The sequence below is a fragment of the Pundamilia nyererei genome, unplaced genomic scaffold, assembly GCF_000239375.1.
Source record: "Pundamilia nyererei isolate P.nyererei 1_Seehausen unplaced genomic scaffold, PunNye1.0 scaffold00150, whole genome shotgun sequence".
Lineage (NCBI taxonomy): Eukaryota > Metazoa > Chordata > Actinopteri > Cichliformes > Cichlidae > Pundamilia > Pundamilia nyererei.
Genome location: NW_005187551.1, coordinates 590,367 through 616,043, shown reverse-complemented (window position 1 = coordinate 616,043; position 25,677 = coordinate 590,367). Strand labels below are relative to the sequence as shown.

Genomic DNA, 25,677 nt, shown 5'->3' with positions numbered 1-25,677 from the left:
CATTTATTTACAAGCACAATGACATGTTTATTTATATAAAAAAAATGTTAAAAGCCCCAACACTCATCATTGTTCCCTTAATATCTTTGGACTTTGTTGAGAATGCACCTTCACTTTAGCATACTATCTTGATGGACTGCGTTTTATGTTTCCAACCTGAATCGTTCATGAGGTGGTTATGAAAAGGAAGCGCACCTTCATGTTGCCCACAGAAATCGCTGCAATAACCTGATGTTTTCTTTGCCTTTTAAACAGCAGAGCCAGTGGATGTCCTAAAAGTATTAGCATTTGAAAATTACCCCAAGGGAGTGACAAAAACAACAGGATTTTGCGCAAACCGAAGAGCATCGACGCCAGATACAGCTTACAGAGTTGCCAAGGAGGTCCAGATCAGTGCCCCCACCACACAGCTATTCCCTGGTAAGTACCTTTAACCTTAGACTGCTATGTGCAAACTGCTAGTGACTGCTTTTATCACGACATTAGGTGAGCATGAGAAAAACATACCATGCAGATATGTGTAGATTTCCATGCGCCTTAATATTTTACCAAAATTAAAAGCGAGTAATGTCGCATCATTATAGTGTTATTATTATAGTAATTCACTGTGATAAAATGAGTATTTACTGAGAACGTACTAAAAATATTTATTGGTAGTTATTTATTACTTTTGAAAAGAAAAGTGATGCTGGGCGAAATTCTATTTTATTTATTAGATCATCTCAGTCACATTAACTTTTCTATTTTGACCATGCAGGTGGTGTTTTTCCTGAGGATTTCGCCATCCTAGCCACAGTGCGTCCCAAATCTGGCATCCAGTCCTTCTTGCTGTCCATTTACAACGAGCAAGGAGTCCAGCAGCTGGGCGTGGAGGTTGGACGCTCACCTATCTTCCTGTATGAGGATCATAATGGCAAGCCAGTCCCAGAGGAATACCCCCTGTTTGATGGTCTTAACCTTGCTGACGGAAAGTACGTCAGATCTCGAACATTCACTCACGTAGTCACGTATTCGAACACATGCACAGGACCTCAGAGGGAATGGGTGTGGAGAGTGAAGGGTGTTAAAATGCAACATGGGGCAAAGGAAACATGCCAGGGCTTTGGCATTTTGCAGCACTGAATAGTTTTGAACAAAGTGATCCAGCATTTATTTATTGGTGCCAGTTTTGCTGGACTATGCGTTCCTATAATGCATTGAATGCTATTTTAATCAGCCTAAAAATAGTTTAATGACCATGTAAAGCTAAATATTTTCTGATTCCCACTGACTTGTTCTTTTTAATAAAAGTGAGAAAACAACCCAGATCTTCCCCTTGTTGCGCTGCAGGTGCTCATCACCGGATTAGCCATCTCATCAGGGGTCTGTGGGCATAGAGACAGGTCAGAGACAGGCACTGGATTATTGGGGCACAGCAGGACTGCTATGGACAACCTGACCTCATCTATGAACTCACTGCCTCTGCAATTTAAGAGATCGAGGCAAGGGGCAGTACCAGAAATACAGGCCTCTTAACATTTAGCATAAACCTGATTATCTTCTCCCATGTTCAAAAATCACAAAATGCTCAGTGGGAGTTTTTAGGTCACTGTCAAGAGTCCATGTGCAGGGACAGGCTGGGGATAAATAATCAGAAAGGATGCTGTGCTTTACGGTTTCTTCCAGTGTTATTAAAGGATTTTGCACTTGCTGAACATGCTGAACTTTAGAAGGAAGTCCGAACCCGGTCACAATATTTTTGTGCTCTAAATTGGCTTAAGATGAGTTATAGTATATATGCTGTTATCATAATAGAAATAAGCTTGACAAATCCTTGAAAAGTCAGCAATAATGCTGCTTCGTGAGCATTTTTCAGCAAATGAAAGATACTCTGTGCTAGTCTTGTAGGCGGTTTTGCCCATTATGTGCTACTTGCTTTGTTAGACAGTGCACTGTTTTTGGTGGAGGACTTTCCAGCTCAAGGTCTTGTTTAAAACTTCAGTGGCTATAGCTGCATGCATGGATGGATTCACTGCTACTAGCAAGCAGACACTCAGGCTGAATAGGGAGGTACAATGATCTGCTATTAATGAGGTAAAAAGGAGCATTCTTTTATTTAGAAAAATGGATAAGATATGATGCAACTTAGTTTTGCCATAATTACACTTTTTAAATATGATTTATATAATAATATGCTATTTCAAATATAATCTTACCCCTCCGATCAATATGCACTTAAAGTCTGAGAAAACTGACTGTAGTCAACGATTGCTTTTCTGCCACATAAGGTGACAAATAGTCCTTTGTGCCGTAGTGCTTATCCCAGAGAGTGTTGCACATTTATTTTTCTCCAAGCTCCATTTCCTGCCCTGGAATGTGTCTGTATGACTTAGCTGATATTCAAAGACACATTTTCACTTTTGGTAACACAATTAACCACGCAGATAAATGAATTATCAGAAACAGTTATATCTGTGATTAAAAAAAAAAGGTCTTTGATTGCTATCTTAAGTTAAGATGTTGTCAGGTCTCATCTTCCACCTGTGAACAATGTTTTGACTGTCTGTCTCCTGCTCTGGCAAGGCAAGCCTTCCTGGATCTTGACACACACTTTCCACAATGTTCACAACGTCTGTCATGCTAAGTAACCCAGAAGGAGGATTAAGTTTGGAGTTTAATGAGTGTAATCCCGTGTTAAACAGGGCCAAAGTGTGGGGGCAAGAATGTGGTCCAGTGCTGCCTGGTATGCAATAGCCCTCAAGTGCAGCGCAAATGGTGCAGAGGCAAGGAAGGTGTCAGACTCACGTGTGACCCCAGTTAACCCATTGCATCGATGGCGGTTGTCGATCAAAATATACCATAAACACTGGAGCATGTATTGTAATGAGTATTGTGAATTTCTTTCTCCTTGAGTTGTGTTGTGAAGCAGTCAAAGTGGACTACATACTGTTAAAGTGCTGATGTTGTTTTAGATTATGATTAAATTAAATTAAATTAGATATCCTAATTTGTACTTGACACCTATAATAATATTTTTTAGCAGCTATCTGCTGTGTCAAGGCCTTTTTATTATGTTAGAATTCCCACAGCAACAACATGCAACAACATTTCAAAAATGATTAAATAACAAGCAGTTAACTTATTGAACTTTATAGATGTTTTCTTTTTTTCATTTATTGCTTTTCTCCTTGTGTGTGTCCTTGATTAGGTGGCATCGTGTAGCCATCAGTGTGGAGAACAAAGTGGCCACTATCATTGTAGACTGTAAGAACAAGGTCACCAAAAACCTCCCCAGGAGTGACCATGCCTCCGTCAGCACCAATGGCATTACTGTGTTCGGCACCAGGATACTGGATCAGGAGGGTTTCCAGGTAAGGTTGTTAACGTGGTGGATTGCATATGTACAGTGTTTGTGATTGAGTTTTCTAATCTGCATTTTGACACATTTGCTTTGTATTTTGGCACATTGTTTAGGAACCAAACATCTGCCATCTGTGACTGAAAAAGTAGAAGTTTAATCCATTACTCTGTGTATTAAATGCATTTTTCCCTTGTTTAATTTGAAAGAGTATTTACTGTCTACCCAGTTTTGAAAGTGCATTGTTTAGTAGGTTATAGTTTAAATCCCGCTGACACAGATCCTTGTGATCCTGACAACATGCATATCAGATATGAGATATCTGAGACCGTTTGAGCTTTGTCGCTTCTCATTTTCAGTAAAGCTACTTTGTGGCAACTTTAACATTTGCTGTTTTATTTGATCTTCCCACAGAAGAATTTTCCATAACTAAGGGATATTGAATATAAATCGAATACAAATCTGCTTTGTTCTGCTTCAAACTCCCAGACTGTATGAGTAACTGTCTGGGAGTTCGGGTTTGTTACCATTTGTTCGTTCAGTGTGATGTTTGTTCTGCTTTGAGGCGCAGGTCATCCAGAGGTTGATGGTGGCAGTGGGTCAGGCAGATGTAAATAATGACAAACAGAGGCTGAATTGTCATGATATTTATGGTGAAACATAAAGGTCACCGGGTGGCTGCATGAGAACTATTTTGGACTGAGGTTTGCCTAAGTGGTACAGACTAGATTTACTGCCTACTTTTACTTTTATTTAAAAAAGTAACCATTGCAGGTGTATATTAAAGCATGTGGATGATTCACTTATGTATTTTAATATATTCCACAAAGATGAGAAAAGATAAAACAAAGACATCAGTGTCTAAGATAGAAATCCAACATTAAAGACCTTTAAAAGCTCAAATCAGACACAAAGACATAGACAGCACAAACAGTCACACCACCTCATGTTATGAGAACATGTTTGTTTATCCTGTTTACGTTTATCAAGCATTATTTTGCTTTTTATGTTGTATATCCTGATTATTTTTGTGAGAGCCCCTTAAAAAAGGATTGTTCATCTCAAGTGAATAATCTTTCTAAAAACATCTAAAAAATGTTTATCAGCTGACAAAACCAGATTGTAGTTTATGATCTATGAGGGCCGACTTATTCCTATTTGTTGTACTATTTTTTAAACGTTTATAAGCAGATTTGCTTTCACATATCCTGTCAGTTTTGATTAGATTTATGGGGGGGGGGGCACTGAGGCCCATGTTTGTATCAAACAGTGTGTCTAGTCAGAGGCTGGCAGTGGAAGGGCTGAAAATATGAGCCATAAGTCACCTAACAGGATCTTCTCTGTGTAGTTTTTGGAACAGGTCTCCTGTCTGTTCTCTGTCCTTGCGCTCTTCAGATATCCTCAGTGCCCATTGCATGCTGGGATGTACAGTAGAGGGGAAGGAAATACCTCGACCTTTTACATTCATGCCAATTTTTTTATAATGAGAGATGATGTCAGACCTCCCCCTGATGTTTTGATCTTTTTTTTTTTTTTTTGTAAAATTGGTCATTGCTCGAGTTTTATGAGATTTGACCTGGTAAAAATATAACTATGTATAAGAAAATTTAAAAAATGTTTTGAAATGTAAGAAATACAAAATTGCCAGTTTGTCCAAAAGTTTTACTTCTCTGTTAAATGAGTAGTGTTCGATTTATAGGGTTAGATAGCACACATTGCTGTTATGTGTTTCTTTACTCAAATTTTGGAATTTATTTTCCCAACTTCACCTGCAGTTTTCATAAATGTCTATTCATGCAGTACCTGCCTCAGGTTTGAGGCGACCACCATGGCAAAGGGATCTGGCTTAGATGAATGGGAGTCTTTCATTGAGCCTTCAGGCCTTCTTAGTTCCTCATCTCCTCCCCTCCCTGCATACTCACCCATGCTCACCACCCCCTCCTCCCACTGTATCCTCCCTAGGTTCAGGCCTCCCTACTGTGCTAAACGAGACTGTCTATTCATGCCTGGTGAAAACACTCACACATATACACACACATATATATATATATATGTATAAATGCACAGATATATCACTTTGCCTTTTGAGTTCTTTTTCTTACTTGCGCATACTTACCTTTCTAGTGTTTACTAGGATTATAAATCACATATTGTTGTAATTGTTGTATGAGGCTGTCTAATTACAGCTGACTGTGGTTAGACTTAAAGGTATGTTGCCTTTGGCTACAGTATGTCAAAGGACACATGCTGATGATAAATTTGGCCAGTGATAACTTGCCTCTGTATTTAGAACTTGAAGTAGGACTTTAACTGAGAGAAAAAAACAAATAGCTAACTGTCACAGAAAAAGGTGACATTGCTGCATGCTAATGGTTCAAAAAATAGATGTTATTTCAATATACCTCTCGATTCCAACAATTTTACTATGCGTGGACCTCTTCCATGTTTATTTATATCCCAAGATGCCTTGTGGTTAGGATGAGGTAGAATGTAAAAAAAGATATATGTCAGAATTTGCCCTTTGCAGATCACAAATATGATTATTTTCCAGGTTTATTTCTGTCACTTTGTGCTACATAAAGTATAAGACATGCAGTTTTTCCAAAAAAAACAAACATAACTTTTTATTAGCGACTCCTTGACTTAACTAGTACATGTTAACAACGATTCGTGAAATAAACAAAGACATGTTTCAGATAATAATGTAATAACTGGTACATTTATTTGAAAATTATAATAATGTTCTTCGTAACTGCTTTGACCCTGCTTATCCTGATTAACTAAAATTAGCATAGCTTTAATTTTAGTTACTTTTCCCTTGTTAGATTCTTTAACAGATCCATTGGATGTGTGGGTGAGGGTGATTTAAGTGTCTGATTACATTTGTTATGGTATTTGTTTTTGTGACAACAGATGCGGTTTACCTTGGCAAACTTTGTGTCTGCACACACAGTGAAGAGCTTCCATGCTAACGACATGTTAGCATGTGGCTGTGAGTGCTGTGAGCGTGCACACGTGTGGATGTTGCGCATGCCTGAAACAGACCGGCTTGAACAATTTGGAAATCAGTTGATTGTGGTCCCTGGCTGGTTGATCAGTGCATCTCCGTTTCTTAGTCTTGTATTTTGCTTTAACTTCTTTGCCAAAGCCCTTTGTGAAAGTGGAGTTTTTTCAAAGGCATTACATAACTTTACTATTTTGGTAGCATGGGATGCTTCACAAGGTGGATAAAGCAGGTATAGAGTAGCAAACTGATTTCTACAAGGACTGACAAGTATCAGCTGTTGATCCCACTGCTCTTATTCATGCCCTCTCTTTTCTTATTGACCTCTAACAGTGCAGTCATTAATGTATAACCTCATGGGCTTGCTTCCATGCTGCACAGAGGTATTCTGTAGCCAGGAGGGGCATATTTTGGAGTTCTGGCTTTACTCCAAGTTGCTTTGGCTTTTTTTCACCCCTTTTTTTCTCAGCAGTCCACATTAGAAGACAGGCTTAGAACTGTGGTGTAACTCTTCCCAGGTGTTTCCCAGTACAAAACATCTTTTACCATCCCAGCTGCTCTCTCTAAATCCCCGTCTGTCTCTGGAGCCCTCATGGTGTTACTTTCCAGATTTAATATTAGTTTCTCTCTTACCTTGTCTTGGTTTTGTGGTTTGGCTCTTGTTTGTAATGCAGGTCTGCAGCAGTCTTATTATTTACTGGAAAGACATTTTAATGAACCGTTAAAGGAAAAAGCTGTCTGTGGGATTTCGGTTTATACCTGAGAGATGAAAGAAGAACTTGGCAGGTATATTGATGATGAGATGATTCATATAGATTTGCTTCAACATTTATCATCCCAGCAGTCTCCAAGAATAAAATCTTAAATTTAATTTAAAATGTTTTTATCTATTAAAACTTTACTGGTGTTCTTGATTGTGAATGCCCATCTTTGATCATTTTTTTTCTAATTATAACTATTGTTGAATATGTTGGTCATGACACGCAGTCAGAAGTTTACTAATTGTGCTGAGCTGGTTTTGAGTGAGAACACCATGTCTCCACAACCTATTTGTGTGCAGAAGGGTGGCTCTCAGACGTGGACTAATTACAGCTGACTCAAAGCAGGGTTCAAGCATTCACTGTTGGTCTTATGGTGACACATGTGAGGTAATACATGTCAGCTTGATTCAGGAGAAAGCTTGATCTTACCTTTTTTTATTGAGTCCCCTCCCCCAAAACACTTGGACTGAGGCACACACAAATCTCTTTCCAGGCTTGATTTATAGCTGTTCAATGATCATTATACAAGTAAAATTTTGATTTAATGAACAATATGGCAAATGTCTTCAAATGATAACACAAGTTAATTTTTTATTTGTAAATGTATACACAGACAGGTATGTTAAATCAAACTAAACAAAAAGACATCACCCTTAAGCTTTATAAATGTGTGTTTGGGCTCTGTGTCTGGCATTTTGCTGCTATTGTTTGTCTCCATTTGTGTCCTTAGAGGGAAGAGACCGGACCTTGGTACTGAGTGGTTACTAAAAGCTTAGTTGTGTGGTATCTTTCAGACACTGTGGGTACAGCTATTTAATTGTCCCACTGTGCGATCCAAGAGTGTGGCTACTAAAATGTAATATATGTAGTGTAATGACTTGGCATGAGCAGAAATGTTGTGACTAGCCTAATAAAACAGAAAGTTTGAATTAGGCATGACAGATAAGATCAGATGTTTGGCAGTCCAAGGAATGGAGCAACTGCAGTAGCTAGAAGAACCAGAGACAGAGAAGATGCTTTCTATGGTACATCAGATAGACTTTTGTGTGCAGTTGCAGTGTGTTTAACTTTAAACTGACAGTATGAGGTTTAATTTTTACAAATGCATTCCTACATTCAGAAACATAGGCAGGATTCTCTGGACTGCCAAAGTGATGCAGTCAAACACGATGCGGATGGATCGTTATACACGGAGCAAGCCCTAACACATTGATGTTTATTCTGAGGTACATGTCAAGGATCCATAGATCTGTTTTTTTAACAAAAGGAGAGTTCATGCATGCACACACAAACGTGCACACAGACACACAAACACATTCTCCTGCCAAGTTTCAGCTTGCTTGATTCCTCTTCTGTCTGACTTCCAATACTCTGTTCTGCTCTTCGACCTATAGTGCCTCTGCTGACACAGATATGTTGGGATTGTACCTGTGAGCTGCCTCAGATCCAACACCCTTCACCCAGCCATTGGTTCAGTGGTGGTGTAGCGTGTAGATGCACAAAGTCAGTCTGCAGAGACTGACTTCAAGCAGTTCTAGACGCCAAAGAAAAAAACTGTTTGAGTTGGCTATAAGACCAAGGGCTTGGCAGTGCTGGAGTGATGTCAAGCGTTGCGGTATCCGGTCACACAGTAAACATTCATAAATCATGTTTGAAATCTACCTTTGTTTGTGTTTTAGGAACTTAAAACTGTGTGCAATACAAATTTTGCTTAATTGGTTGTCTTTATTTAGTGGTCAGCTGAGCTGTAACACAATTGCCTTTCGACACTCACTACAATCGACTTTATGGGTAAACATGTCGTCTTGTGGGTTTGCTAGGCAAATCAGAAAATACTGAGTTTGAGTCAGATAGCTGGCTGACTTGTGAACAAGGATTCGAGGGGAAACAAAGATTCTTGTGTTTGCTTTTTACGTACCCAACATTTTTGGCAAATATGTTTTTGAAGTGGTGTAAAAAAGCTGTGTGCTGTGGCAGGATATGAAGTTAGAATTAAATGATCAAAACCACAAATGACACTTAAATTTTATTTTTCTCAATGTATATTCCCTGTGCACATGTGATAAGGCATATGTGGGATAAAAACAGAAATACTGCATTGCCAGGATTTTTTGCATTTCATTTTCTTATCTTTCGTTCACTACAGTTGTTGTACTGAGTATAAAGTCTTTTATATTTAGAGTAAAACACACGACTACACCAGGTGTTTCTTGTGTCTTGATGATACTCGTTTATTTATTTTTCCTGAGGTAAAATCCAGTGCTGATAACAATAATTTCCCAGTGTCTGAACTCGGTTTCCTCCCTGCGCCTTGTCGGTGTGGATTCTGTGGTCTGTGCTTCAAGCTGTTTAATCATACAAGACTCTACTCTGCCAGACTCTATAAGTGTCTATAATTTAAGATTTTCATTTATTCCACTTTACACAGTGTGTGTGGATGTTGTGTGAGTCTGTGAGCAAGATGAGGCATGACCCTCATGCCAGTAGGCCTGGGTACAGCATTGCCTTGTCAGGGAGGTAGTGATCAGGTTTCATAATCCTTTAGGGAGTTGTCAGTACTAGTAATATTCATGCAAATTAACATGCAACGAAATAAGGATTTCAGATGTTGACTGTATATTTTTAAAGCTGGCAAAGGAATTCATGTGTGGTAGAAATTTGCTTATTTTTTCTGTTTTTCTGTTTTCTGCAGGGGGACATCCAGCAGCTTCTGATTGTAGAGGATCCCAAAGCAGCATACGACTACTGTGAACATTACAGCCCAGACTGTGACACTGCCCTCAGCGATTCTTTGCAGGCACAGGAGGCAGAAGAGGTCAGTCAACCACCAGGGAGGGTGGTGGAGATTCCACAAATCAACCATAGTAGCTAACATAAAAATAGGAATATAAACTAAACTGTGACAGAGGAGGGGCTTAGATGTTTTAAAGCCTTAATTACCCTTCTTTTTATATTTTAATGTATTAAAATAAATTCGATATTGGGAAATACTCCCCAGGGTAAAGTGCAATGCTTTGACTTGATCTTTCACTGTTTCACAAACCTAAAGGTTTATGATCCTGGAGAATCAGTTCATCATTTGCACTAGAGTGATGCATGCTGACATACCGACAGACATGCAAAGCTGTTAGGATTTAATAATCATGACTAAAACTTCTACTACTACTGCAATGTTGTATTTTTGTTGCAGACTATACAAATAAGGAGTAAAAGAGTACTGATTGGCTGATTTTCCATTTGTGTTCAGTACAATACAGATATATTTATCCAACACATCCATGAATTCTCGGTTATCTGGAGCTGTCCAAAACCTGCCCTTTATTTTTTCACATACTCAGAAAGATGCCATAAATTGCACTATTGATTATTCATTGGTAAATACACAGTCATGTCAGAAGCTGCTGTACATCTGGCCACAGCGATGTCCTGGAAGGTGTATTTGTACCTTAAGGGCCAATATAAGTGTGATCTACCTGTTTTTGATCAATTAGTAACTGCTAAAAGAAATTCTACCTGCCTTAATATTTTAATCATTTAACCATGAAGGCATCATGTTGAGACTGCAAATTAAAGTTCAAAAGTCACCATCACTCCTTAATAAGGAACTGCTATATAATAGTTCCACTTTTATTTTTTTTAATCAGACCAGGTATTCCAGCTGATCTTAGAAGTCCTGTCGTGTATAATTTACATGACTTCTGTGAGAAATTTCTATTACGATGTCCCTGAAATGCTGCTTGTAATTTAGTCTCTGTTGTTTTTCTCTGTTTTATGAGATTTGACACCATCCCCACCTGTTTGCTTGTAGGTCAAACCTGTATTGCTAGATTCAGTATTAGTTTCCTAAAATAAGACTACTATTTAATTTATTTTTTATTTGTTATTTGAAGAGACCATCATAAAAAAATATTAGCTATAAAATATACATATAATTTTCATGCATACACTATAATGGAATATAACATTGCATTACATTGTGTGTCTTGTAGCAGTTCAGATAATTCTTAATGTAGTTGAACTGTCAACACCTTACCTCAAGCATATTTTCTAACTGATTGCTGTTTAAACACATCGGATGATGAAGCTGATTTAAATTATGTGTGTCATTTTCTTGTTGAAAGAAGATGTGTCTTGCTATTGCTAACATGAAAACCTCTCTTCCTCCTCTGTCATCCTCTCCAGTACACTACTGATGATTTAGATTACTCTGTGTTTGATGAGTATTCAGAGGGAACGACAGAAACCAGTCCAACCTATGATGATTTTGAGCCGCAGGTAAATGGAAAAAGCGAAGGACAAGATGTTTTTGCGCTGTCTCATTTAGATTTTGGTTCTTTCGTGTATTGTCTCCGTGTCCCACTGTTATGTTTACATTCATGTCAAAGCTAAAAAGGTCGACTTGCCCTGCGACATGAAAATATTGAGATCATGCCCTTAGTGTGCAGTACTGCAGGTGTAAATTTGAATGTGGATGCAAACATACACAGTGTGCTAGTCCTGTCTTGTCTGTCTACAGCCTTCTCTTGGAATGCCATCTGCTTTAAGTGAATTTCCAGCATATCTTTGAAAGTACTGTATACACTGTGGAATATCAGCAACTCTGTACTCTTCTGTGGATTTCATATCTATGCATTTATTTACTTGTTTTTTGTGCGCTTGTGCCTGACTGTGTCCTAAAATCGTTCCTGTGTGTCACATGAACAGCTCAGTCCTTGATTGTTGTACAGCACCCTGTTCTACCCAACTGTCACGCAGTAGTATTAACATGATCAGGGCTCCAGTTGCAGCCCTTTTTAGTTGATCTGCATGAACAATATGTAAAGTGATACGTGCAGACCAAGTACTGTGTATTCAGCTGCTTCTGGAAACACAATTGTATTGAAAAAATACTGTACATCAATCAAGGAGTGTGGCTTCAAATCATTTCCATTTTCGGATGTTCCATGTTTGGTATTATTTATCACCGTCACCTCTTCCAGAGAAAGAAACGTAGTCTGTCCTCGAAAAAGAAGATGACCAGAAAGCCCCCCAGTAAAACTAAGCCCAAGCCCTTAAAAGCTAAAAAGTATTCCACTAAGAAGAAACATCAGATGCCTGGCTACCAGGCTACAGCACCGGAGCAACACCGAGGCGATATTAGGGTAAAAATTCATTTCGAGATTAGAGAACATCCCATCAAGATCTTCCCACCCTGAATTCAGAAGGGAAAATCTGTGATGGCAGATTTCAGCCTCGCTAACCTTCTCAGTGTAGAGGTAGCAGCGACTTCAGTCAGCTTGAGAAGACCTCAGCAAATAACCTCTAGTCTGAGCTTTTATGCTAACCTTTATTCTTCTTTGCTTTTTTCAACATGACTCAGATAAACAATTTAGAAGGAGATTACAATACAGACATTGACTACGGAACTGTAGATGGTACTCACACTCAGTCCCCCTTTGCCACGAGTGGACCCTATGAGGTAATTTTCAACTCACTTCTGTGTTAGTTATTTTGGGGAGTATGAACCAGGATTTTACCGAAGGAAGTGCCTGGTATGATATGACAAAGACATGGAGATTCAAGTCAGTGAATCTCTGTCTTTTGACCTTTGAATTGATGGACAGAGGATAATTTTAAATGCTTAAAAACAAAAATACACACACACAAACATATATATACATATATATTAGTGCTGTCAGTGTTGATCTCATAAAAATTACGCTGTAACCGCATTAACGCGGCAAATCTCCATTGGCGAGGATTGTCCCGTTCGTGGGGCTGCACGGCGTCAACGGGTTAGCTTGGTTAGCTCGTATATATACATATGTGTGTGTGTGTGTGTATATATATATATATATACATATGTGTGTGTGTTTATATGGCAGAAGCTGTGTCATCCAAAAATACTGATTGTAAATTATTTAGCAGAGATTATCTGCTAAACAAAAAATAAAATTTCCTGTTGTCCATCACAACATGAGCCTTGTGTTGGTCACTATTTGTTCTTATTACCTTGAAAAGAACTATGATCAAAAGGCTTAACTCTCACAGCCAGCTATGACTGTGCATTGTATACTGCAGTTTTTGACAAAGTTGATGTGATTATTTTAATGCTTAATTTGCCTAAATGTCCACAGCAAGTGTAATTGCATCCACTTTGTCTTGCTCTAGAACTAAATCCACAGCGATCACCACTGTGTTTGAAAAGCACTATTGTGCCAGGTAATCGTGGTTGTGGTGAAAATCGCTGTGGCTAAAACATTTTAATAGAAATTGATTTGCTAATTTTGATTTTATTTGCGTTTCAGTTACTTCACTTCAAATAATTTGATGTTTTTGCAAGTTGCTGATGTCTTTAGTGACATCTGTTTGAGCCTTTCTTTGCTTTTTGCATCAGTATGCCATTTACAGAACGGCCATACGATGAGAGAGAAAAGCAGGCTCGGATAACATCAAGCCTTTCTTTATATCTATGATTGCCAAACTGATAATGATTATGTTTTGTTATCATGGTAACACTTTATTTATTCCTTTTTTTCTGGTATAACAAGTCAATTTATTGAAATACATATATCACAGTACTTGGCTGTAATGGAGTGATATATTGAAGAGTGAAAAGAGTGTAGTTGTTTTTCTCACATTAAAGATAATCTAAGATTGACAATATGGTATTCAAAATAAGTGAAGTGTTACCATTTCTTTTCTTTTCTGCATTTCCTGTTGAATGAACTTGGAATTTTCTTTAATAACATCTTAAAATGGATTATTTTACCTCAGTCGCTTAACTAACATTGTCATTTCCTTGGTTGCTCACTATTATCCCCACCCCCTTGGCTTGGTTAACACATGAAAGGCTGTGGAGGAGGATGTTGTCGGTGCATATGTCACCGAGGCCACTCACGTTGCTCCAGAGCCCACCGTTGTTGCAGAAGCACAGGACACCTTGGATACTGGTGCGGACGCATATGACTTTAAGGAGTATGACCTAAACCAGTATGACTTGGGCGAGGTTGACAGCAGGTTGTATGATTATGGGGCGTATGATGAGTATGGCACAGCCCTTCCTAAACCTGAGGCGACCTACGATGATGAGGTGGGGCCTGGGGTCGCTGCTGAAACCGATGTTTCGGAGAGTACTGTAAGTATCACACCCGGACCTGGTGACTGACGGGTGTGCGCATGAACAGCATGCATTAGAGACTCTGTGTGTCGTGGTTTCACTTAGTCCTTCAGTGCACGTCTTCTTTGTTTGTTGCTTGGCATGGGAAATGCGTCATTGACACGTTAAGTGTGGAATCAGGTGATCTGCTGCTGTTTCAACAGTGTGTGTCTGGTGATTCAGTGGTCATAGGGACTATGCATGCATCTATTTCGCTATAGTTTTTGTTATTAAGGTGGATTTCTATTTAACATAGCACAGACACTTATTCCATACACATCTTTTAATCAGTGTATGCTGACCCAGCCTACACCCACTGATACCAAACAAGGCCTATTGCACCTCCCTACCCACCTCATCTTTCAGCAGCTGGCTGTGATCCCTCCCTCTGCTCGTCTCACTGTGGACTGCAATTAGCCTATAAATCGTAGGCAGCTGTCTGCATAGTGCACCCACACAGTTGTAAAGAACATGCAGACTTTACTAATCAACAGTTTGTCACAGTATGTTATTTAGTCAGTATAAAGACCATATAAATTAACATAACTCCTCATTTTGTGTCTATGTTGGAAAATTTGGCCCCAACTTTGTGCTAAATGTACACAACCAGACTCCATTAAGTGCATTATGTGTCTGTGCGCCTTTGGGTATTGATACTGTAGAATGTTAAGATGAGGCCTTATATGCCTTTTACTACCCATCTCACACACAGCTCACCCAGACTTGCACCTTCTAATCTCACCACACCTTCTCCACCTCCATAAGGAAGAACTTACTCATATTATACATTTGTTATGTTCAGCTACTCATGTGTATTTGCTAAATTGCAATGTTGGAAAAATAATGGGAAATAAAATATACTAAATTTACATAGATAACCGCTGGTATGTTATATTGGGTGATCATTTATTAACCACACTGCTCAGTGACGTTGCAATGACAGCACGACTCCATTTCAAGCATGCAGAGGTCCGTTGTCGCTCATGAGGATTACCCTTCTTCTTTGTTAGTGTTTGTTAATGTCTCGCTTTGTATTATCCATGATTTACTTAGTCTAGTGCTATTTGTACCTGTGGAGTATAACTGCTCCATGGTTTAGCTTTACATTTATAAAACTGCCTCCACTTTTCTTGCTTAACTGCAGGTCGCTGGTTCCGTAGCAGGCTTTGGCCAGAAGGGAGAGAAGGGCGAGCCGGCTGTGATTGAACCTGTAAGCTCCAAAAAGTCGATAATTGTCCAAATATTATGACTTATTATCACTTTCCTGGTACACATATTTTTAGAAAAATTTTATTCTCAGAGCGAGCAGTCTCACTTTTATTAGAACTTTAAATCATATTAAACCCAAACGAAATAGTGACAAACCCAAACCACAGTTTTATTTATATACTTCTTTAAAGATCCCATTGCAGTGCTATCTAAACATCTCCAGAACACAATTTTTTCCTATTATTATCTAATCTGGAACTATGATACTGCTTTTGCATATCCCACTATTTGTGGTGATAAACACTTTGCTTGTATTTTAAGGGCATGCTAATTGAAGGACCACCAGGACCCCCCGGCCCAGCAGTGAGTATATTTTTTTGGGGAAAAAAGAAATTAATTAGGAAATTAATTTCGCATAATTAATTTCCTAATTATGCGAAATTATCAACTCTTGTCAGAATTTCCTGAGTTGACACTCCGTTGGTCTGCTAACTTTGTTTTGCTTATTCAGGGTCTTCCAGGACCAGCAGGCCTACAAGGACCCCCAGGCACCTCTGGAGATCCTGGGGACAGGGTAGGTTTATCATTTATGTCTCCAAGCTCATAGTTTTTTATGTGGATTTACTCTGAATTCTGAATTCAACAATGTTCTTTCCGGTTATACTCTTTCAGAAAATGAATGTCTGGACAGCTTAATAGACGCTCCGAATTAGTGAAATTATTTTGTTATAGGTTCATTTATTGGTGGACTTCATTTACGCGTTGAAGAATAACGATCTGTGTCAGTGTTTTATATGTGAAAGGAAGGCTGTGTGAGGAATAGAAATTTTATAGCACACTAATTGCATTGAAAACTGCATTGAGAATAATACTGAATGAACTGTGTGTAGCTTACCATTAAAAGTTAATATGAATATCAAACACTAGTGATCTTGGGGGCATTACTTGTGCTACACACAGTTCACTAAAATTAAACTTCTTGTTGTAAGAATGGTTAAAAGCAAGTTTTAGCACATTCAAACTCTGACAGTCATTCATTTCTACAATAGTGCACTTGAAAGTGTATTAATAGATTATTGTCAGTAGACAGAAATAGTCTTGAGCTGTTATTTTCACTTCCTTGCTGCTCATCATTAGCATAAGCAGCAATAGCCAAGGTGAGTGAGACTCTACCTGAGATGTAAAGTATTGTTATAAAAGTCTTAAAACCAACTGTTTCACAGTTCTGCTGCACGCTCACACATGTGCACAAATACGGCTAAAAAGAAAAGATGGAAAAAAGGTTGTTAGTTTTGGATTGCAGATGGTTGTGTTGCTCACCGATGGACACTCCTAGTATCTGTGCAATTAAGCATTTATGTTAATGATATGAATAGAAATAGCACAATATAAGATTAAAACTTAAACTAAAAAGGAGCAAAAAAAGTAATAAATCACCTGAGTAGAGATTCAGTAGTTTTGTGTGTCCAACATCAAACTAGTCTATATATATTGTAAAGTTGACATCTTCTTGTTGCCATCTATACACCTAAACAGTGTCCCGAATGTAAATAGTATAGTTTTGATGCTGTCATGACACAGCCTGTCTACAGACATATGGACAAACAAACACGCAGCAAATTGCTGTGAATCCTGGTATAGCAGGTATCTGCGCGTCTGCCTTTTTGCCGTGATGACACACACATACACAGACACATGATTACAGCCACACTAGCTACATCAGTGTGTCGGGTAAAAATTGTAATTTTGTAGCTCAGATAAAGATACTTATTATGTAGTTACAGATGGACAGAAAATGTAAAAAATGTCAAACAGGGCTGTAATCTGGGAAGAGGAAAAAAAGTACTCAGTGAGGGTCAGTGTAACCCATCTTTGACCAGAGCCTTAATCTGAACATGAACTATGCAGTTTAGTTAAAATCTATAGATCGACAGAGAGACATATAAACACCCAGCAAATTAGTAAAGGCAATCATTTTGTTTAAGTGTCAACACACACACATACAGAGTCACAGGGTGCACTGATGAAAGTGCAGAGCATATAGATAATTATGTTTTTACATTTTGTATAAATTTGCTTTCCGCCCCCTCGTGTTTGAGTCATTTTAGCAATCTGTACCATCATAAATTCTTGAAATTCAGCCAAAATATAAATGGTAGTACATACAAAGATTCAATTCAATTCAATTCAATTCAATTTTATTTCTATAGCGCCAAATCACAACAAAAGTCGCTTCAAGGCGCTTTATATTGTAAGGTAGACCCTACAATAATACATACAGAGAAAAACCCAATAATCATATGAGCAAGCACTTTGGCGACAGTGGCAACAAAGATGTGACAAAGTCCACAGGAAACTGCCAGAGAGCTTTTGCCACAACTGATTTGCTAATGGTTAGATGTTATAAACATAACCAGCTATGGAAATGTCTTTTTTACACTTTTTTCACGTGCCATAATTTGTTTTCAATGTTGATGCTATTAATAATTTTTTGCCTCTCCTGTATCACAGGGTCCTCCTGGACGCCCTGGTCTGCCTGGTGCTGACGGTTTGCCGGGGCCCCCTGGTACCATGCTGATGCTTCCAGTAAGTGCTCATACAGCAGAACTACATTCCATCCAAACTTATCATATATCCATAACCAAGATCATTTTTAGGATATTGCGTAGTGATGACAGAGTGAGCTGAACAAAATGCGCTGTCTGTGTGTGTCCAACAGTTCCGTTTCGGCGGGGACGGTGAGAAGGGTCCAGTGGTGTCGGCCCAAGAAGCCCAGGCGCAGGCGATCCTTTCACAGGCTAGAGTAAGTAGAAACAACATTTTAAAAGCCACAGGGAAACCAAAAGGCTGTGGACAAACCCCTACCCCCTCTTGCTGGCTACATAGAGCTGTAGGGGGAAAGGAGGGGAAGGAAGACAGAGACAGCATTTTGGTGAGGAGGGGTTGTGCTGCATTTTGTTGTCCTTGTGGGGCTAAAAGGAGACATGCCGAGTGGGCTAAAGAGCAACAGCATGAAAAGGCCACTTTGAACAGGTGGACAGGCAGGAGAGACTGTTAAAAATACTTCAGGGGCTCAGCGTCTGTGGGTGGGCTAAGAAACAGGTGTAGTCTTTGCATCTTTGTGGAAGAGGAGATGGGCACTTAGAAAAAGAGACAATTCACTTTAGACCCAATAACTGAACAGGTAAACCGAATAATTGCTAAATCTGATTATAAAATGTTAAAGTCATCACAATGAGACAGCAACTGGAGGATGATAAAGAATGTTTACTGCAGTCCAGATGAGAGGCATCTCAGAATAGGATGTAGTGATCATGTAGTGCGAGCAGCGCCACAACTTTCTTAACCAAGACCAAAAAAAAAGGATTATTAAGTACAGACATGCCAGGATACTAGAAAACAGACTATCAAAATATGTAAAATGGGAAGGAAAATTCTGAAAAATGCATAAAGATATGCGTCATGTGCTGTTTATGCAGTTTGCAAAAAGTATGTTTTTTTTGCCTCAGTGAAATTTGACCTTGCTCTTGTCTGTGCCCATACCTGCAGCTGGCTATGAGAGGACCCTCTGGGCCAATGGGTTTGACGGGAAGATCGGGGCCAGTGGTGAGTGAGAATTTATCCTGTGGAATTTATGCTGCAACACAGCTTTTCAATCTCTAAATATGTTTATTATTCATAGTTTTGTGTTTATTGTATTCATTAAAGTTGTCATTTACAGCCATTGTATATATCTGTATATATATATCTGTATATATCTAAGTTAATCAAATGCACATTTTTAAAAATGCAGTGTTTCATTAGATTGGATTATAAAATATCTTCTTTTGTTGCTTGTGCATTTTTCTTTGTACTGTTGGTACTAGAAGAAAGTACAATCAAATACAGAGTAGTACGTTTTTTTTGTTGCTCAGTGAAACAGAGGAAAAACACACATGTTAACAGCTGCTTTACATATTGCAACTGGGCAAACTTTTTTTTTCTCGGGCTTGTTGATACAAGATCCACAGCTTATCTCCAGGAAAAGACCCTACAAAAGACTTGCCCAGAGATGAATGCCAGATAAAACACCGATCTATCACTGTACCTGTATGTGTAATCTTAGGCCTCTGGTGCCAGCTAGACCTGGAGCTATCAGGCTAGTCTTGCAAATAAGTTTGAACTCTAACTTGGCACAAAGCATTTAGAAGCTGATTGTTTGCAGCAAATAAAGATCAGCGTTTAAGCCAGGTGGATATAATCCATGATTCAAAAATCTGATAGGAGTGTCTTGCAGTTTATAATATCATATGTGCCAATTTGTGCTTAAAAATAATCGGTGCAGTGATGTTTATTTTGATGAGCATTGGTATATGGTTTGAGTGCTGTAAAATGTCGCCATCTGCTGTTTTTTTAAAGAACTGTTTTCCATAATCTGTCCTGAAGGAAACTGTGAAAAAAGCTTGAAAAGATGTGTATATATAAGCATGCTTGGTTTGTGTTCTCTTACTTTAGGGTCCACCTGGCATTTCTGGATTGAAAGGTGAAAGTGGAGACCCTGGTCCTCAGGTGAGGGATAAGTTATGACTTAATGAATGGGTGAAAACATTTCACACAAACTGAGAAACAAATAGTGCTGCTGATCACCAAACTGGTCCTCATGTGCTTTTACAGGGTCCTCGTGGCACCCAAGGTCCCCCAGGGCAGCCTGGCAAGGCAGGCAAGCGGGTGAGTGAACTCACTCACCTCCAGCACTCGCACTGCAGTGTGTGTGTGTGTGTGTGTGTGTGTGTGCTTGCATGCCTCTGTGTTTGTTGTGTGGTTGTTTGTACTTGTCGTCTCTCCTCAGTAGCTGAGAAGCTTATTTCCACTCCAACAAACAATTGCTTGAGATGTGCTTAAAGGCCTGTGGTCCCTCCAATCCTCGGATCAATGGCTGGGCAGTTAATCTGTCTGAAAATGCCAAAACATTAACACTGACTATGAATGTAGGGTGCAATTAGTGTCACGGTTCAGTCCCTCTGCAGGGCCAAACATCGTGACCTAATTGGATACTAATAAACATAAACCAGTCATTTGCAAGTTAGTAATACAAGCTTAATTAAAATGCAGGACCTTAGCTGATTTTAATGTCACAAAATGTGATTAAATATTGCTTAATTAAATAAACAGTATGCAAGCTAGTTATGTATGGATGCAGTGGATGAAATGTATCTTGCACTGTCATTTCTAACGTTTTCCCTAAAAACTAGTGAGGCAAGGAGGAGATAGAGTTAATAAGAGAAATGTAAGCTGCCCTTCAAAAATGAGTCAAATCTGAAAAATAAACATATTCTTTGGTTTTAATTCATTATTTACTGATTATAATAACCAAACAAATACTCATTTTCTTCATCTATCGGTAAGAATTTGTAACATCCAGGAAGCCAACTGGTTCACAGGAAGAGTAAATCTAAATGAAAAAACAAATATTGACATTTTGTCTGATGATATAAATAGAACGTAGTCGCTGGTAGTTTTCTACAGAAATGAAAAAGGAGACTGATACTAAAATACAAAATAGAAAAGTGCGTGTTTTTAAAGCAGATATAACAAAAAAAATATTATCTTACTTATCTAGAATCCCATAGTTATGTTCTGAACGTCTCCGCCGTATCAAAATCTGTATTCATATTTTTAATCTCGCTTCTGTTTTAAGGGTCGTGCTGGAGCTGATGGTGCTCGTGGGATGCCTGGAGAATCAGGTTCTAAGGTACAAATGCTGCTACATAACATTTAAAGTTTATTTCACTAGAAAAGAGCAAATAGTGGAAGTGCTCTTGTCCATATAAAGATTGCTTTTGTAATATTGCGTACTGTTTCCTTACAGGGTGACAGAGGATTTGATGGACTTCCTGGGCTGCCTGGTGAAAAAGGACACAGGGTGAGCATAATATGGCACTTCATACGTTAAATCATGTGCAGTCTGCTCCTTTTGCAGAGCTCTCTGATTTAGAATAGCTGTGAGATTTATCCACTGAAATATAAAACAGAGCATTGTTTGCCTGAGAAACAACTCTAGATGTTTTTGAGCAGGTGAACAAAACACTGCTTCCTCGTGTGATAAGTCACAAAACTGGCATTAAAACAAACTCTCTCAGTTATACAGGATTAGCCGTCTTAGATTACAATAATAACCAAAGGTTTGGATATCTTGGATCTCTTTTAGTTGGCTGTAGTGGGTGATGTAGTTTGGAATTTCAGTATCTTTCTAAGATCATGTTGAGTAACATCCTTAAATTTCAGTGTGCTGAGTGAAGAACTGTTATGCCAAGAGGGGAAAATGGATTAACAATTTATAATTTGCTACATGGCTTCCACTAATGTACCTGCATTAATCACGCACTGAAGCTCGGTAATTGGTTTGTACATTGAAAAATTACCAATGAAATCACTGTCGAGTACGACATCCTGCCTGTCACCTGGTTATTCGAAATCTGTGTTATGATGTCGTATTTAGTTCATTCCCAGCAATGGTTTATAGCATCAAAAGTTTGGTATGAAGGCTTTTACAGTATAGTGAGATGCAGCAGGAAGTGAAAACATAATGTGTTTAGTATGCAAGGATGAAGAAACAAAAAAGTAACCAGTGTTTGAAAGGACACTAATGTAGTTTTCAAATTAAAAGCTCCAACTAGAAAATTCTACAAAATAAATAAAAGAACATCATAATGTGTGACATTAACCTCAACCTGTGTGCCTTTCTGATCTCTTTCTTCTTTTTCTTAGGGAGAACCAGGACCAATGGGACCCCCAGGTGCCCCTGGAGAGGATGGACAGAGAGTAAATGCTTCCTCTTTTATCTCACAAATACCTGCACTCAGCTGAGATGCATCATCAACATACTTATTTAGATCAGATGTGCTTCACCAGCTCAGCCCTCAGGCAGCAGCAGCTGGGTTGAGACTGGGAACTGGGAACGAGGGGAGGTTGTGTCTAACCTTTTCTTCTTATGAAACTACCGTAACCAACTCCTGGCTGTTGGTGCATTCAGTTATGTTTGCAGTGGTTTAACATAAGCTGTAACTGATAGAGGATTTTGAGCACCTAAAATTAAAAGTGATGATTACTAATTTATAATACAAGATGCCACTGTTTACTTCCAGGTCTGGTTTATTTGAATTAATATGATAAACTCTAAAAGTTCAGTAAAGATCATTGTATTTCATTTTCTCTGATTCTGTCTGTTTCTTCCCTCAGGGCGAGGATGGAGAGATTGGGCCTCGAGGATTAGCTGGAGAGAGTGTAAGGCTCCTGGTTTTATTATATCATGCCATCCCAGATCTATGAAATTACAACAAGCTGCAACATGATCTTCCTTAAGTCATTTAAAAAAGCTAACACAAGCATCCAGCAGGGGCAGTAGTGCCCCTCTGACAATTATTCATGAATATTATGACCATAAAACAATTCTCAGTTTACTTGAACTCGTTTGTTCCTCATAGGGTCCAAGAGGTTTGCTGGGACCTCGTGGTCCTCCAGGACCCCCTGGATCACCTGTACGTACTCTGACTTTTACCATGTCCCCATGTAGTATCACTGCCTGCAATTAATATGATCGGTCACGAGTCTTGTTTAATGTGTCCTCTGCAGGGTGTTGCTGGAGTTGATGGTCCTCAAGGTCCAAAAGGAAACATGGTACAAACACAGCTTCCTCATTATTATAGTCACCAACATGTGACCACATCAGCTTTTAGTGCTGCAGATCTTCAGACCCTGGGCTGAACTATACAGATGCTTTTACTCAGTGCGCATTGTTAAAGTTAACTTTTAGGTTGTAGGATGCACAGCTGTGAGATCAAAGGTTCAGTGCTCAGTTGTGAGTCTGCTGTGATCATTATATCTTAAAGATATGTTAAAAGTTACATTATGTTAAGATAAATATATATAAATAACAACAACTTACAGAAATGTGTTATTAATAAGTTTTGCTGCTTTTGAGAAATAAATGTCCACCAAGAGTATAGCCTCTCTTTCATTTATTTCTGTCCTGGACTCCTAAGTAAACATGCTGCGGTATTTTAGGAAAGAGTGGAATTTTTTGGACTTTGCTTTTGTAACCAAAGTAAAATACATTAAGCTCAGTAAAAAGGCAGCTATATTCCAGATTGGAGTATATGAAGCAGATTGGGAAAAGTAGGCATACCAAAATATTTCAATTAGTTAATTAAACTCTTCTGTAACTTATCCCCTGAGATATCATTGTTTTTTCTTTGTGATCTGGAGAGTAAATAGTCCTGGCGACAGAGCACACCTGTTAACAGTGCCACACTGGGTGTAATTCAACTGCACTGTATTTGTGAGAGTTGCTCCGGGAATAATGTTTCTTGTCTAGTTTGACAGTCTTCTTTTTTTTTCAGGGACCTCAAGGAGAGCCAGGCCCACCCGGGCAGCAGGGAATCCCTGGGACACAGGTGAACGAATCAATCACGAGGTGTCATCACTGCACCTGAAACAAGCAAAGACAAGAGCAGTGCAGGGATATTTTCCATGGACTTATCTTAGGAGAAGAACTATTTGTTTGGTTTGGTTTTCATTGTCTTTGTGTTGGTTTAATTCCTGCAAAGCTTCTACAACTGTTGCTTCAAGCTGACACACACCCACACATACACACACATAAATATATAAGCACATATCAGATAGTGTTATGTTGTGCTTCAGTGGAAAACATTATGAGGTCAAAGAAAAGTGTGAGGCAGAATTCATAAGGACCTAGGAAATTAGAAGTGCAGCGGTCAGAGAATCTCAGACAGCTTAATAATGTGGCAGCGGATGTTGTTGATGTGGGTCTGATGTGGTGAAACAGTGTCTCAAAGATGGACTACACAAAATACATCTTAGATGCCTCATGCAGTGTTACTGTGCTGTTACATGCAGGTCTTATGAAAGAGAGAAATCAGTGAAAAATATCACTTTGTTACAAAGGACGGAATTCGGACTCATCATTAAATACAAATAACGTTCACCGGAGAGGTCACCTCTCATTGAAGGTTCAAATTTTATCAGCACGTTTTGGCATCAAATAGAAACGGCACTACTAATGAACATTTAGCTGTCACATGTCAGTGATGCTCATTGCAGTTAATGATGTTCATGTATTATGTCGCTATGAATAATGGGAGGGCATTATCTCCTTTCACTTCATAAAAGGATTGGTCTAGTCTATCTACTGCTGAAGGAGGGGATGAAAGAATCACTGGAGCACCTTTCCTTAGTCATTAGAAAATTCATCCAGTTTTTATTAAGGGTTATTATGGCTGCCACTCAGAGAGATTCTGTGTCACTTCCCTCTGTTAGGATTCTTCCTAAGCTAGTTTGACAGTTTGCTTGTAGCCTCTGTATACACTGAGCATTGGTTTAAAAAATGACACACAAGTGGGGAAAAAGGCACATGGGCCGACTGTCAGGCATAGAAGGCAAAGGAGCAAAGGTGGGAAGTAAAAATACAAGACAAATGGGAAGACGAACTTTCACAGTACAACGGAAAGTAACCAAAAGATAAATAACTAATGCTGAAAGACATGAAGACAAAAGCATGGGAAACAAGGACAGAAACACAACCAAACCAACAAATATAAAGGGCAATGGCAGGTAGGGACTCAGAAATGCATATATGGGAGCACATAAACAAATATTTAAGGATTTGCAAGAATGCTAAGGACCAATATACCCCACTTAGAAAGAACAAGCACACTTAAACACACAGGCTTAACATTTCTTTACCAGCTAAACTATTTACAGCTCCAACAAATGCTTCAGTTTATCCAGCTTGCGCATGTGTTTGAGCATGCCTGTTGTTGCTATATTGACTCTCATCTCTATCTGTCTCTTGTTTTGCAGGGTCTTCCTGGTCCTCAAGGCCCCATTGGACCACCTGGAGAAAAAGTGTGTTTATTTCTGTCTTCATTATTTGAAAGCTTATTATTAAAGCATTACGGTTTGTACCTGGTGAATGAAATGTTTGTTGGTACAAAAAAACGTAGTCTTGTGCGAGGAATTATTAAGTTGCCGAATCACTAAACTGTATTTGATATAAGATATAAAAACCCATGATTTGATGTAAGTTTTGCATTATTTGGTAAAATAAGGCAAATTTGGTATCTGCAAGTTAGCAAGATTCATGCTAAGTATGCTATGTACTGCATGCTTCTTTGTCATGTCTCTTTGTTAAGGAAGCTTAGTTGTATTTATCTAACTACAATTTAAAATT

The 25,677-nt window shown here is 38.7% G+C and overlaps 1 protein-coding gene across 1 annotated transcript in view; it reads left to right on the top strand.

The window, feature by feature from the left end:
• col11a1a (collagen, type XI, alpha 1a) overlaps positions 1-25,677 on the top strand; it is a 70,257-nt gene that overhangs the window by 4,607 nt on the left and 39,973 nt on the right. The window contains 23 exon segments of the mRNA XM_013913773.1: positions 256-420; positions 758-971; positions 3,188-3,350; positions 9,795-9,917; positions 11,285-11,410; positions 12,408-12,560; positions 13,935-14,219; positions 15,385-15,450; positions 15,771-15,812; positions 15,961-16,023; positions 17,961-18,035; positions 18,169-18,252; positions 18,999-19,055; positions 19,944-19,997; positions 20,103-20,156; positions 21,127-21,180; positions 21,298-21,351; positions 22,197-22,250; positions 22,668-22,712; positions 22,913-22,966; positions 23,061-23,105; positions 23,828-23,881; positions 25,308-25,352. Coding sequence (XP_013769227.1) covers positions 256-420; positions 758-971; positions 3,188-3,350; positions 9,795-9,917; positions 11,285-11,410; positions 12,408-12,560; positions 13,935-14,219; positions 15,385-15,450; positions 15,771-15,812; positions 15,961-16,023; positions 17,961-18,035; positions 18,169-18,252; positions 18,999-19,055; positions 19,944-19,997; positions 20,103-20,156; positions 21,127-21,180; positions 21,298-21,351; positions 22,197-22,250; positions 22,668-22,712; positions 22,913-22,966; positions 23,061-23,105; positions 23,828-23,881; positions 25,308-25,352 — 2,129 coding nt within the window.